Source organism: Cryptotermes secundus, unplaced genomic scaffold, assembly GCF_002891405.2.
Source record: "Cryptotermes secundus unplaced genomic scaffold, Csec_1.0 scaffold1231, whole genome shotgun sequence".
Classification (NCBI taxonomy): Eukaryota; Metazoa; Arthropoda; class Insecta; order Blattodea; family Kalotermitidae; genus Cryptotermes; species Cryptotermes secundus.
The window spans coordinates 275,545-290,176 of record NW_019723323.1 but is presented as its reverse complement, the minus strand read 5'-3'; the positions used below and the strand labels follow the sequence as shown (position 1 = coordinate 290,176).

Genomic DNA, 14,632 nt, shown 5'->3' with positions numbered 1-14,632 from the left:
GCACCGTTCATGTATTATTCTGTGCAGGCTCCCTGTGTGTGTGTTGCTGCTCATCTTTAATACTTTTTCAGGGAGCCTGGACAGAATAATACACGAACGGTGTTGAAAACAAGAAATAACCGCTGCAGCACATGTAGACAAGAGCAGGTTTCTCTGGTATTTAAAACTTTAAATTTTGAATTTTAAATTTAAACTGTAATTGTAAAATCAAATTGACAAGTGTGTGTTGGTGAGATTTTAAAACAAAACTGACAGACTGATGTTTTAGATTTTGGACTGTGTGCAGTGTGACAGCTACGTAGTGAAAAATACTCCTGATGATGGCCAATTATGGTCGAAACATGTAGTACAGAGGAAGAAAAGACAAAGATCTACAACCAAATAAATTGTTGCATTCATGACAGCATTTGTATTATTACCTATAGAAGTGTATAGTGCAACAGGATGCTTAAATATAATATATGTGACAGAGTGTTCTTAATGAGGAATAGCACTGCTTTAATACTGTCATCAAATCATCTCCAATCTGAATTACAGATATACAACTTCTGTTCCCACTACCATGCCATTGCAAAGTGGACTTTTGAAGTCAAACTTATTCCACATACATCAAATTCTATGAGCTATTGTAAGAAAAAGTATTTATGCTGAGAGGTACCACTCCATACTCAAAAACAGGCCCCCAGCAGGTGAACCCATAAAAGTACCATTTCAGGAGGAATCAGCAAAAGAAGGTGAATGTCTTATTGTTTTGTCCCCAAGGAAGAAGCTCAAAGGTGTGTTGTGGACTGACATATCAAGAAGCTGTTAGGAGGTTCTGAACTATTATTCACTGCTCAGCCAACTGCAGGCTATATCATGATTAACTTATAGATTAAAGTCTTGTGTGCTTGGTGTAGAGCCTCACAACCAACCCTGATTACAGGAACAACTTTTGGGGAAACCAAGGTACTGAGAGGTTTTGCTTCTGCAGAAATCACTAAGCTATAAATCACTCAGATGGCATGGCAGCTGTTTATTAAGCATATAACTCTTACCTATGGCTTGGCACATGACACAAGAATTCTTGACTTGTAAATTTCCTAACATTTTAGCTAACATGAATTTATTTAAGTAGATTCTAGGTCCAGTGATTGAGGTTAGCTCTTTCTAAGGGACACAGTTAAGATATTATGCATCCTAAATAATTGGAAACATGCATTAGTAAATTGTATTACTGTAGGGTTCATTCAAGTAGGAGTGTCAGTTCTGTCATGTGCACAGAGACCAAACTAGCAATCCTGACAGTACTTTATTTGGAAAACTACTCAATGCATTTCAATTAAGTATGGTAAAATTTTCTTGGCAAATTAATTTTGATTCAAATCAGTTCAATATCCTTACACCAAGCTCAAATCAGACTTCCTCAGCACTTTATATGGAATGTCTTGTCATACAAAAATTGGTACAATCAATTTGAACTTCACATGAACAGTTATACGAGTACTGGACTCATGGAAAACAAATTAAAACTTGTCTCTCAACTCTTAATATTAATAGATTCTGAATACAAATTTCACCAAAATATATCCACAAGGTTTTGAAACAGAACATCATACACATGACTTCCCTACGTGTGTTCCCGCTGTGGAAAGACCACTAATAATTCTGATTTTAGACCAATTTTAGAATCAAACTGCAATTATGCATTCAATCCCAAATGGACTATTCTAACTTCATTTAGAACATGTGATATGACAGCTGAAAGCTAGAATAGTGGGCCCAGAAAAGTCATCCATTTTTTTTTAAATTTGCTTAGTGGGGGGTGGAGTCCAACTGGGTCCATTCGGCACGGCGGCCACTGATTGGCCTATTGTAGCCTGCCCTGGGTGATTATGATGGAGAATTTGGTGGAATGAAGATTGGCAGGGGAAACTGAAGTACTCGGAGAAAACCCACCCCAGCACCACTTTGTTCACCACAAATGCCACTTGACCAGACCCGGGTTTGAACCCGGACCGCTGCGTTTGGAAGCCAGTGACTAACCACTTCAGCTATGGAGTGGCCTAAAGTCATCCATTGCTAGGCAATGGCTGGTAAACACAGCAAACAAAACAAGCTCCTGCATCAATAATACCTGGGCCATCATTAGGCAATAGCCCTCTTAACACATCACTCAACAATGGAAGAATTCTTGGAAGTGGTGTTTTCTTCAGTCCATGCCAAGACCATATAGTGAGGATGAAAAAGAAAAGTTAGTCATGGGTCAGAAGTTGTGAGTCGGAAATTGGAGGTCAGAGTCAGTGGTTCCCAGTCCACAGTCTTGAGTTTCATTGTTAGATGCCACTACAAAGTGCCATTGCCTAGCAATGGACTTTTCTTGGCCTGCTATTCTGTCCTGCAGCAGTAATGCACATTATTATGGAACAAAAATGTTACATAACTACAGATATTAAGAAATGTGATACACATTCTTAAACTGCAAAAGCTAATTCAAGTCTAAAATATGATAGCAATTTCTTTGTTGTGTGTGTTCTGTTTAGTGTGTTACCAGACACATATGCTTTAGGCCAACATCTGAATCCACAGAGGGTTACAAATGTATTGCCTATATCTTCAGCAACAAAGAATAAGCTGAGCAAGAGTGATATGTTCCTCCAAAATGTCAGTTCACTTTCAATGGACTACATGGCATAATATCCCAGAAGATAGTATCTTCGAAAGGTTGTCTATTTCATGAAATTTCAACAGTATATTGAACACATGGTATGTTTACCTGGCAGGGGTGTTTCCTCTGGTGACAAGACATCATAGGTGGTAATCATGAAATCCTGAGGCCTTGTTTTCTCCTTCGGGGTTGACAGACAGCCTGATGTTTCTGCGAGTATTTCATTGACCCGTTTCCTAATGTTTATGCCACTTCTGTCTCGAGGTCCTAGTGTAAAGGACAGAGTTCCTTAACAAACATCAGTAATCAATATATACCATTATGAGAACCCTTTAGAATCTCCAGATACCAATAATTACAACTATAAAATAAAAAAGGCAAATTATAGATCATCCTATGCTTTTGAGTTTTTATATTTAATTTGATATTAAAAAATATTTTAATCTGTTAATAACTATGATACTGGATAAATCTGTTTCAGCAGATACTGAAAGTTCAGATTAGAACAACTTATGACTAAAATGCAGTGACATTTTTTCAAGTACCCTGCAGATTATGGAATGTCTCAGGCAGAAGGGTCAGATGCTCCCCCCATTACGTTTGGCCCCCAGAAACAGTAGTGACACCATGTAGGTTGGTAGGTAGGTATCAGTCATTTTGAGGGACCTGCTGTCTCCATTTCCAAGTCAGAAGAGCAGTTCAATCTTTTATGCTGAAGATGGAAGCATCAGGTTGCTTTGAAGGTTGGTGTCTACCTACCTAACTATATGGTGTCACATCCCATACCACATTTTTAAAGCTTTCCTAGATTACAGCAGAAGATCTGCACACATTCCTGGTGACTCAATAAATACTTTATATTCACATGATGTAGCTTATCTTGATAAATACAGTAAACTTTCGCTTGTATATTTTAATTCACTTTGTCAACTGTGGGGCTTTGATCTGTAAACCTTTTGTTTTATAGTTCCCTAGACAAAAAGTCACACAGACTGAGGTCAGGGAAGGATACTGGCCACAAACCAGTCTTATCATAATAATTTCTCTCCCACACATTCATGCAAAATACACATGCATATGATTTGCATGGTACCACTGTCACAATGGCACACATTTCAGGAGTTCTGTGGCAGTTCATATTGGCACTCTTGAACCCATGGTCACCTGTGCTAGGCAACTGAGAGATTTCTGAAGAGAATATTTAACCCTTAGTGACATACAAGTACCCCTCATGCCTGATGTAACACATGCTGGCATTCTAAAGCCATTATCTCACTGCACTATTTATATGCTTTGGTGACACAACAAACTTTCAGACCTGCTAGCACTTACCATTTATGTGGGTGACTAATGACACACTGCATAATTGCATCACTGTCAATGAAACAAAATTATTTTAAAAATGCTTGCAAGCAGTTAGATACAAAGGACTGACTCACTAGACAGCTGTGAGATAATAGCTTATGAATGAGCAGAAGGTGGCCAAGAAGTATCACACTATTGTAATGGTGCTTGTGTGCAGTCCAGTTGGCAATCTTACAGTACTAATACTAATGTTTCAAATAAAAACCTGGATGCCAGCCCATAGTACTGGGAGATTTAAAATATCTATTCCCAGAAGACAGAGGTTAATTTAGTCATGATTACATGCAAAAGCCTTCCTGTCTGTTGCATAAATCAATCTGAATAATTTACATGGAGCACTATGTGATAAAACAACTTAATGTGATTCACACTCAATTACCTGCAATTGCATCATCTCTAATGCTTGCCTCTTCTTCACATGCACTTGCTGAGTCTTCATGTATGTTTCCACGACCATCTATTTTAGATGTTTTAGAATAAATAAAGGCTGAAGATTCTATGAGAAGTTGTTCAAGGATTGCATTGGTAATATTGTCAACTCTGTCGACATTCTTATCTTCATTTTGTTTATTTAACTTGCCTGTAGTCATAAATTTATAATTCTCACAATTCTTAATCGCAGTCTGATCGATCAAACCTGCATCTTTTCCCATTTCTTCTATCCTCAGACTCTGACCTTCATTTCTGTGAAACTGTTCCAAGATATAGTTATTATACTTTGTATTCTTTTTACAAAGAGTCTTCAAAGACTCATCTATAAGTTTCTGAAAAATTGCAGCAGTAATTTTTTCTACCTTTTCAGACATTTTTTCATCAGCTTTTTCTTTCACTTTATTGTCATCACAGTTACTTTCAGTCTCCGGAAACCCTTTCTGAAACAAAATTTCAGCAAATGCTGAAACAACATTTAGGCTATCAGATTCCTCTACTTTCAGAATGTTTTCTTCAGAATGTGAAATTCCTCCATCTGTTTCAGGAATGTTTTCTATTTCTTCTTCTACTTGCAGAATATCTTTTTTAACATCACCACTTTCTTCACATTGAAGTACACTGTAGGTACCAGACTCCACAGAGTTTTTCAGTGAGCCAACAACATTAGAAATAAAAGCTCCTTCTTCACTGTGGTCAAGGAGGGAATCTGACTGGTGCCTAGCATCCTGCAAGTCCTGCTTAAAAGTTTCACTTTGGTCTCTATGCTCCTCTACTTCTGTTATATGCTCAGTTACTTCTTCTGGAATTGATTCCACTTCCTCTGCAGATTCAATTTCCTGAACTGATAACTGTTGTTTTGAAACTATGAGTTCCTGGATAACAGCTTCTGCTTCAGGCTTCTCATAAAGTAATTCATTAATGGTTGTTCCTGAATTCTGGTTGTGAACTATGGAATTTAATTCTGAATATCTCTCCTCCTCCTCTTGGATGTCTTCTTCTAACACAGACACTATTTCAGATTGTTCTAATTCTTCTGATATTTCTTCCAGCCCTTTCTCATCTTCCAGGGAACTCTCTTTCACCAAACTACTTATAGAACTACATGAAACAGTTCCTGCCTTTGAATTTTCAATTTGACTCTCATCTGTTAACACTTGTGAAGTTTCTTTGAGCTGTAAGCTTGCATTTGTATCATCACTTAAGATTTTATGTCCTTGATTCTTCAATGCACTGGTGGATAGGGGCAGAGAACCACTTCCTGAGTTCAGCTCAGAATTGCCTGAGTTTTCTTCATGTTTGTCCTGTTTTTGGTTGAAAAATTTCTTCCTTGATGATAGAACAGTTGAATCACCAACTGAACCTGAATCATGTTCATTACAGCCATGAATGTCCAATTTCTCAGTAGGGAGAGATATATCAGCTGAATACTCTATTTTGTCTTCAAGCTCTTTCTTAATTTCATCAATGTATGCATCATAAGCCTGTTAGAAAAACAATAACATCTCTTAAAACACCTACACATTTTTGTAAATTACTAAGAAAAATATACAGTGATATGCCATTACAACAAGATTCAGAGAAAACAAAATGTGAAATCACCATCTAAGTACATTTAATTTATTCCTTATGCTCACTAAATACTATAAGTACCCTGATATGTTTCAGTCCTAAATGACCTCCTTCAGGGAGGATATCAAATGCTAATGGAAACTTTAAATTTGCAAGCATTTATAAAAAATTAAAAATGTCTAAGTCACAACTAATACTATATTGTTTTTTGAGGTGAAATATTGATAAAACAACTTCCTTGATAATGGTATGTCATACTATATTGTGTAGTGATGTCTCATGCTCGTTGTTTTACACTGTCATTTATGGCTAAAACATTATGTGGTATTAATATTCAAATATTTAATCAGAATAAGAAAATAAATTACATATACTAAGATGGCGAGTTCATGTCTTATCTTAACATAAAATGTATACTGGTAAAATTAACCCTTTCAGACTTCAGTAGAGTTTTAAGAACGCATGGATAGTTCTGTCTCTGTGTATGCTCACACTGATATGTCAATACTTCAGAAAGAATTATTTCAAAGGGGAGCTTAGTTGACAAATATGTGCCACCTCTACAAAAAGAGGTTGGCATGGATAATACATTTGTATTTCAAAAACATATGGCAATGAACATGTTAAAAGTTAAAGTGAAAATTGATAGAATATGTGTCACACCACACTGTCACATATAAATGCCATTTCTGCATTAAAATGGCAGACATTTTAGACATTCTAATATGCGCTGACCAAACAAGGAACACCATAAGAGGTCAGATCTGTCATGTATTTCATCTCCAAATTTTGGTATGAGAAGTCTAAATGTAATCTGGGTTCAGACTAATCCATCAAGACTCCTACTCTGTGTAAGTCTTTAAATGAATAACTTCTTATATTTAATTAAATGTACATCAAATTGAAAAATATTTCAAAGAAAAGACACAAATTTTAAACAGTATGTATATATTATATAATTTTAATACTTCCTGTATGAGTAGCTACTTTCAAAATTTGATATAACTCAAACTGAGCATAATGAATGTGCATCAATCCATATGTGGCCTTTGTGAACAACTAATAACCATGCAGGTTTGTGTGAAACTCTCTTTCAATTATACATTCTAATACACATGTAGTATCTTCAAAATTTGAGAAATTAATTTGCCTCTTCCAATGAAGACATTTTAGCAATCAGTTGAGTAAATATGGTGTAAATATCTGATGTCTCATTTAATCTACCTGTACTCATCACATTACTCACTGATGGCTGATATAAAGTCTTCATTGGAAACATACGATTTTTACTTTGTATCCATGTGTCTCATCACCTGAAAAAGCACTTCACTGCACTTCATTGCCATACAAATTTAAGATTCTATTCATATGAAAATATGTTCAGTAGTTCTTGAGCTGATTCATGCAAAAAGACAGATGGATGAATTTTAACACATGCTGTGTAGGGCTGCAAACACACTTATGACTGGAAGGACTACTGCCAGAAACATTCTCTACCATTTTGCAGTTCAGCAAGTTCATATCTTGTAATCGATGTCACTCAGTAAATTACTACTTACTTTAATCTGCTTCAAGAGTGACTGCTCCTTCATTCTCAGTTGTTCCTTCTTTTTCTTCTGCTGCTCCTTCCAAAGTTTTTCTGCCTCAGTCTTCTTCTTATGAAGTTGTTCACGAAGACTTCTAACCCGGTTCTCTAAATCACTTAGTTCAGTCCCAGCTTCTAAATAAATAAAACTACTGTGGTTATTATTATTTTATGCATTTATATTTTAAGGGTAATAATTTACAATTGCAGTTTATTTTTCAACTTTACCTGCCATTATTACATGGCTGGTGCATCACTGTAGGCATGAGAGCTATTTAAATTTTTTGTCTATATTATCACAGCTGTTGCTACAAATTCATGAACAGCTTATTTAATTACAATGAACTTGCTCACTAAAGCAAGGTTTCCCTACTGTGCAGTTCTGTTACTGCTAACATTTTTGCCACACTTTGCCATTTAGTTTACATTAAATCGGGTTCATGCAATGTATAGCCATTTTCAGAATACATTCTTCATATTACAGATAATTTAATTTATCTAAACATCTTGTTATGATAAATAAGATCTAAAAGTTTGTGATGGTGGCACTATCCATCATCTTGTCATTATTTAAAAACAGGCCTGTTTAATTTTCAAAGCACAATGTTTCAGAAGCTGGATTCTGTCCCCATCTTCAGGTAAAATCTACTCAATTGGGCCAAATCAATAGAGCTAGTCCCTGTCTCTGGACACCTATGCCANATAAATAAGATCTAAAAGTTTGTGATGATGGCACATTAGTATAAATATTATGTTTTTGGACATTATCCATCGTCTTGTCATTATCTAAAAACTGTCCTGTTTAATTTTCAAAGCACAATGTTTCAGAAGCTGGATTCTGTCCCCATCTTCAGGTAAAATCTACTCAATTGGGCCAAATCAATAGAGCTAGTCCCTGTCTCTGGACACCTATGCCAGCTCCAGGATTTGTGCTGTGTTTGGCTTATGTACCCCATCTTGGAGCTGGCATAGGTGTCTGGAGATAGGGACTAGCTGTATCAATTGGATTCAACTGCGTAGGTTTTATCTGAAGATGGAGACAGAATCCAATCTTTGAAACACTGTATTTTGAAAAATAAACAGGACGGTTTTTAGATAAAGACAAGATGATGGATAATGTCCAAAAACATAATACCGTATTTACGCATGTATAGGCCGCACATTTTTTGCCAAAAATTCAAGAGGAAAACTGGGGTGAGGCTTATATTCGAAATCACACTTCATTTAAAAAAAATTATATTCATAATTAATAATACAGGGTGTAATACTCCTGAAATAATATTCCAAGAAAATTATTTTTTCTATAATTTGTCTGAAAATTGTGCTGTGGCGTATACATGCGTAAATACAGTATTTATAATCTTGTTATGATCTTAGAATGGTGTTCTCCTTTATTGTATAACTCTTTTATATTAGTGTTGTAAATGTTTTGGCTCCCAGGACTCTGCTATGGAAAGCAGACACTAATTCCATTCTATCCTATTTAAAAACAATTATTAGTATCTATTAACTGTAACAGATATTATCTTAATTGCTGGTGGCAATGACACAGTTATCCATTCCTTATATTATTTCCATGAAATCAAAGACAGAGGTAGACTGAACTCTGGCTTCCAATCCATGGCCAGACATCTCACTTTTCATACAATCTAACTCCTTGAAATAAGACTGTCCCAATAAATTTAATTTTCCCTCAGATGATAGTTTTAGAACTTAACTACAGATTTCTACCAATCTACTCTAACTTTGGTGTCAGTTTTTAGCTTATGGCACATCCGAAGAAGACAACAGTTAAACCATTCACAAAACTATGATGTGAGAACATATTACAAGCTACAGGGTGTACCATTCAAAGTGTAATCCAAACTGTAAGCTTATATGTTACAAGTGACATCAATTGGGCTAGTGCTTCTTCAATGCTGAGCAGTGTATCACTTGTCATAATTGCTTGCAGCTGGACATGCTGTCTGTTGTAAACACTTCCTGCACCCAGAAATTCTGTTACCAGTCAGCATATTATTGTTTTATTTGACATTTCTTTGCCAGGGAATGCACTGCTAAATGCCTAGCAAAGAGCAGTGAATGATTACAATGTATAATAAATGTCTGAGAACATATACATGCTCATAAATATACCTTGCTCACACCTGCAGACCATCTGTACGATTCATAACAGCAACAGCCCTGCAACCAGGGTAACACTGACTTGAATGTGAAAATGAAAGTTAGAAGGGTCCATTACATGGGGTGATTTCACGTCTGTACTGCACCACATCATTGTTACTTGGTTTCTGGGCTAAATGATGCATCGGTATAAATGACAATGAGGTTATACTACCACAGTCAATAAGTTCATGGAATGGCTGCAAAGCTATATCAATGTTGGCAGACTTGCATAGCGGCCAATGGCAACTATTTTGAGTGCTGCTGTAGATCTGCGTAAGTGTATGTGAATACCTTGTAATATGATGCAATAAAACCACATTCCACGAACTTAATGACTCTACCACGTAATTAACAAGAACCTACCACCACAATGTGCGACCATCAGTCACAATAAAATTAATACGTCAGTCAACTTCAGCCAAGCACGTAATGTGAACTTCAAGACAGGACAAATGTTGCAATTCATTAACAAATTACCTTCCCTTACTTTCCTTTCTTAATCATAATTGTGTGGAATTAAAAGTACGAATGCACTGGTTGCAGGCAGTGTTAATTCTCCTGAGAGGCGGATCTGCCAACAGTAGTCTCCCTTCATCAGCTATTGTCATATTAATGAAAAATGCTCATTTATAAGTGCATTTTCAAACATGTATTTTGTGTTTTCCCAGTAATGGATGTTATGATTATACCGTGAGTATGCAAAGTGCAGCCTCTAATTAAAACCATACTGCCATCCATTATTTCTATGCTATGCATACCTGTCTGTGGAAGAGAGTCTGTTGCTTTCTCAAAGGCATTAAATTTCTCTTCAGAGTTTTCTGAGTATACTTGTTTTGGTGATGTATCAGTGGCTATTATATTAGTGTCATCAGAAGAAATCACATGATCCACTGCAGCTGCTATGTATGGCAGTGTTGCCACAGAAAATTCCAAAGATTCTGATTTAGGAACCATTTCTAACACCTCTTCCTCAAGTGATGGCATTGACACGTCTCTTATAGCACTGGCACTGAAATGAAACATAAAATACACTGCAGCTTACAGATGCTGTAGAAGTCAAGCATTAACTGAAATGAACATGAATTTTCTTACCTTGACATTTTATGATTCTCACCATTCAATTCACTAGTACTTCCATGGTCCTGAAAACATTTGGTTAGATTAGCTATCCAGTTTAAATACATAACACTCCACTCAGCCACAAAAGCAGTCAGTTTTTGTATGTTGCAGTCCTACATATGGATGTATTATGAAGATAAATTTAAAGTTCGTTTACCTCTTGAAAGTTTCTTCCTCTTAGCTGGACAGATTTCAGGTAGGATTTTATTAAAGTCTTCTGCTGTCTAAGGGCCAATTTTCTTCTGACTGTTGCTTTCAGCAGCTTGTCATACTCGCTAACACAAAAATAATAAAATATATTAAAAAATAAGATAATAACATATTTCTGGTAATTATATTCAAAATTCAATTCCTTAACTTACAAAAACAAGAAATAGAATACAGGCTAATCGTGTCTATGCCTATATATCAGTATGCCTATAGCAATTTTTTAAGCAAATGACTGATTTGTATGAATCTTAGTATAAATGTCTACCTGCCACAGGTCACACAATGTTCATATTTTCTAATTCCTTATTAGCAACATAAACATGACAGATATGAAAATGTATGAAATGGGAATAAAATTAGTGTTATTTAATGAAAGGCACTGTGGTGATATATCATAGGTCAGATGTGTGATGCGAATCTTATGATAATGGTCTTCTGGAATGTGATGTACCTTTCTATCAGAGTATATAGCAACATGACCCAGATTGCATGATCATTACAATGTAGGTTACATTACTTTTTTCATGTGTGTCCTACTACACTCTTAGTGGTAATTATAACATTGATGCTGACTGGTTCATCCAGCAGCAGAAAGACAATGTGTCATGCTAAAAGAATTGAGTGTGACAAATTGACTGGGATTCATAACGTTCAAATATATGTTCTATTAAATTTTATTCAAAATTAAGATTACCACTTCAAAAATTTTCAGTGTTTTGCTTTTCTAGTGTTTTCCCCTGCTATGGTTTACTATATTTGCCTGGAAAAACTAAAGAAAACCATAAAAATGCCAGTGTCCTACACAAGATTCAAACTGCGCACCTCCTGAAAATGTCTGTTTCATATGGATTACTTAAACAAGAGAATGTCATATTTTAAGATAAAAACCCATGTTTATCTTTAGAATTTCAGAATCTGAAAGGTAAAGGAGAAAATAAAACACCATAACAGAAGGCAGAGGTGTTGTATCAAATGGTGAAAAATTGCCAACTTCATGTTACAGTCACCTTTACCACTTGGTAAAGAACTGCTGATACCAAACAGGAGGCTGGATGGGGCTAACAGCAATTCTGGATAAGACAGTAAAGGGGGAAATTCCAAATGTGTAAGAATCAAAACCAAGCTAGTCACTTTACATACTGAGCTGTCCTGGATCATAATGCAAAAGAACAAAGAACTTCAGCACATGCTTAGGAATGTTGTGATACAATGGCCCAAAGCTGGAATAGCAAAGTCAGAAGAGGTGGCTGTTGCCAGTCAAAGGCCAGTTAATGCTACCACATCACCAAACATGCAGGCCATCACTAGGCAACATACCACTAAACATCATGAAACAACAAGGGAACTGTTAGAAATGGAGTTTTATATGTGATTTATGCTGAGGCTATGTAGCAAGGATGGGGGAGGAAAGTTACGATAGTTGTGAGCCAGTCACAAACCAATACAGACATGCTCTAGACTTCTATTCGGGAGGTGCTAGGTTGAAATCTCGGCTGGGACACTGGCTCTCATGAATCAGATTGTTTATGGTTTTCCTCAGTCCCTCCAGACAAATGCTTGGATAATACTAAAAATTAGGCCATGACCACTTCCTTCCAAATCCTTTTCAAATCAGCACTCACCCATCATCTGACGATATATAAATTTCAGTACTGACAATGTTGTAAAATAACAACAAGGACATTACTACTGCTGCCATCACCATTACTATCAGTACCGGTTTCATAATTTACTTCTGGAATGACTTATCATATTTTTAATCTTAAGCTTAAATATGAAAATGTAAATGTACTCTTATACACACCTTCTACTCTCTTGCCTAGCTTGTTCAAGGTTATGTAATAATGACAACTGCTTCTTTTTCAATGCAGGAACAAGGTGTTCTTTGCCCTTTTTCCTGTGTTCACTGCAGGGGGGGAAAGAAAGCAAGACAAATTAATAACTTAATGGAAAAATTCACTAGCTAAAAACATTGCAGCTTTCATTCATTCATCAGGTCCACAGCCTCTTCCAAAACAGTTTCTCCACTTAATGCGATCTTCTGTTTTTGGAAAGAGACTATCCAGGAATAGTGATAATGTGGTAGTTTTTCCATTTGCTTTCCACAATTGCAGCTTTATCCCCACGTATAAATGTATATCATGCATGCATTCTGCATTTACATTATTATATCACATAATGTAGTTCATTAATGTAATGGTAATATGGACTGCTGGAGAGAGAGTTCAATATAACAGCCATCTCACTATAAACACTACAAAGAACATTGAGTATTCTTGCCGCAAATTTGTACATCCACTTCTTTGTGAGTAAGTAATCAATTATCTTGAAAGTGTCAGATATTTAGAACTCCAACTGGCAAGTCAGAAGTGGGAGTAAAAAGCCAATCAAAACAACTACTGTTATATAATCAGAAAATTAAGTTCCAGGACTGCATAAATTTTTGTGCCTTGGAGAGTTTGACAAGTGCCATCCCATGCTTTATTTTTTGTTTGTGGATCATACTGGAAACACCAGGTCTCACAACCCATTACAAGTGAGTCAAGCAAGGAACAATTATCATCCATAGATTGAATAAATTCTTGACAAGTTTGCAGTCTGTCAGACTTCTGTTCATCATTAAGCAGTGCAGATCTTTCATTAAGATTCTTAGAATTGTTTCTCCACTAATTTTTAGTTCCTATTCAACCATCTGAAGAGTCATTCGACAATCAGCTGGAATTAATATTGGAACTGTTTCAATTATGTTGGGTGTTTGAATGGCTGTTGCCCATTCATTGCACTCTTCATCTTCGACATCTGCATGACCATCCCAAAATCTTGCATATCATTAAAAAACCCACGTACAAGTGACAGCATTGTCACCATAAGCCTGTTTTGTCAGCTGGAAAGTTTCAGTAGCTGTCTTGCTTGTCTTGAAACAAAACTTAATGTTCGCTCTTTGCTCCATCACAATGAACTGTCATAACAACTACATCTTGGATATATATCCAAGTTACACAAACTCCACATCACAGCAGATTTACACACCACTTCTACACTTACAACACACGAGCCTTCCTTGGCTGATAATCTACAAAAATCGCACATATGCATGCATGCTCACACACATCTCCCACTTTAGTAGATGAATACAACAACATAATAAAAATATAATTAGGTGTCTCAGATACTTCCCGCTCAACCACCAACTTAGAAAAATTACCTACATTATAGGGTACATATACTATATACCTATTCAGAACACATAATAAAACCCCAACTATTCATGATCAATTCCAAATTTATTATTTTATTAACGACACAGTTTAATTGTAAAAAATTGATCCATTTTAACTTGACAATTCAATGAAGACTTATCCGATATATTCATGAATTACCACATAATGATGATTTGTTATGACTGAAACATTTAGTGGATAGTACATAATAACACTAAATATTAACATTTTGCTAATATTAGTATTATTAATTAGTTGTGTTGACAGCCACCAGAACACCTCAATTCCATCGTACACAACAATATGCAAAACTAAAGA

At 35.9% G+C, this 14,632-nt stretch overlaps 1 protein-coding gene across 1 annotated transcript in view; it reads right to left on the bottom strand.

Annotated features, from left to right (window-relative positions):
• Positions 1–2,723: 2,723 nt before the first annotated feature.
• LOC111861861 (centrosome-associated protein 350) overlaps positions 2,724–14,632 on the bottom strand; it is a 283,054-nt gene continuing 271,145 nt past the window's right edge. Inside the window, exons 23-29 of the mRNA XM_023846786.2 lie at positions 12,898–12,999; positions 11,041–11,158; positions 10,857–10,906; positions 10,523–10,773; positions 7,573–7,733; positions 4,392–5,925; positions 2,724–2,914 (exon numbers count right to left, since the gene is read on the bottom strand). Of these exons, the coding sequence (XP_023702554.1) occupies positions 2,724–2,914; positions 4,392–5,925; positions 7,573–7,733; positions 10,523–10,773; positions 10,857–10,906; positions 11,041–11,158; positions 12,898–12,999 (2,407 nt within the window). The remainder of the gene's footprint in view (positions 2,915–4,391; positions 5,926–7,572; positions 7,734–10,522; positions 10,774–10,856; positions 10,907–11,040; positions 11,159–12,897; positions 13,000–14,632) is intronic.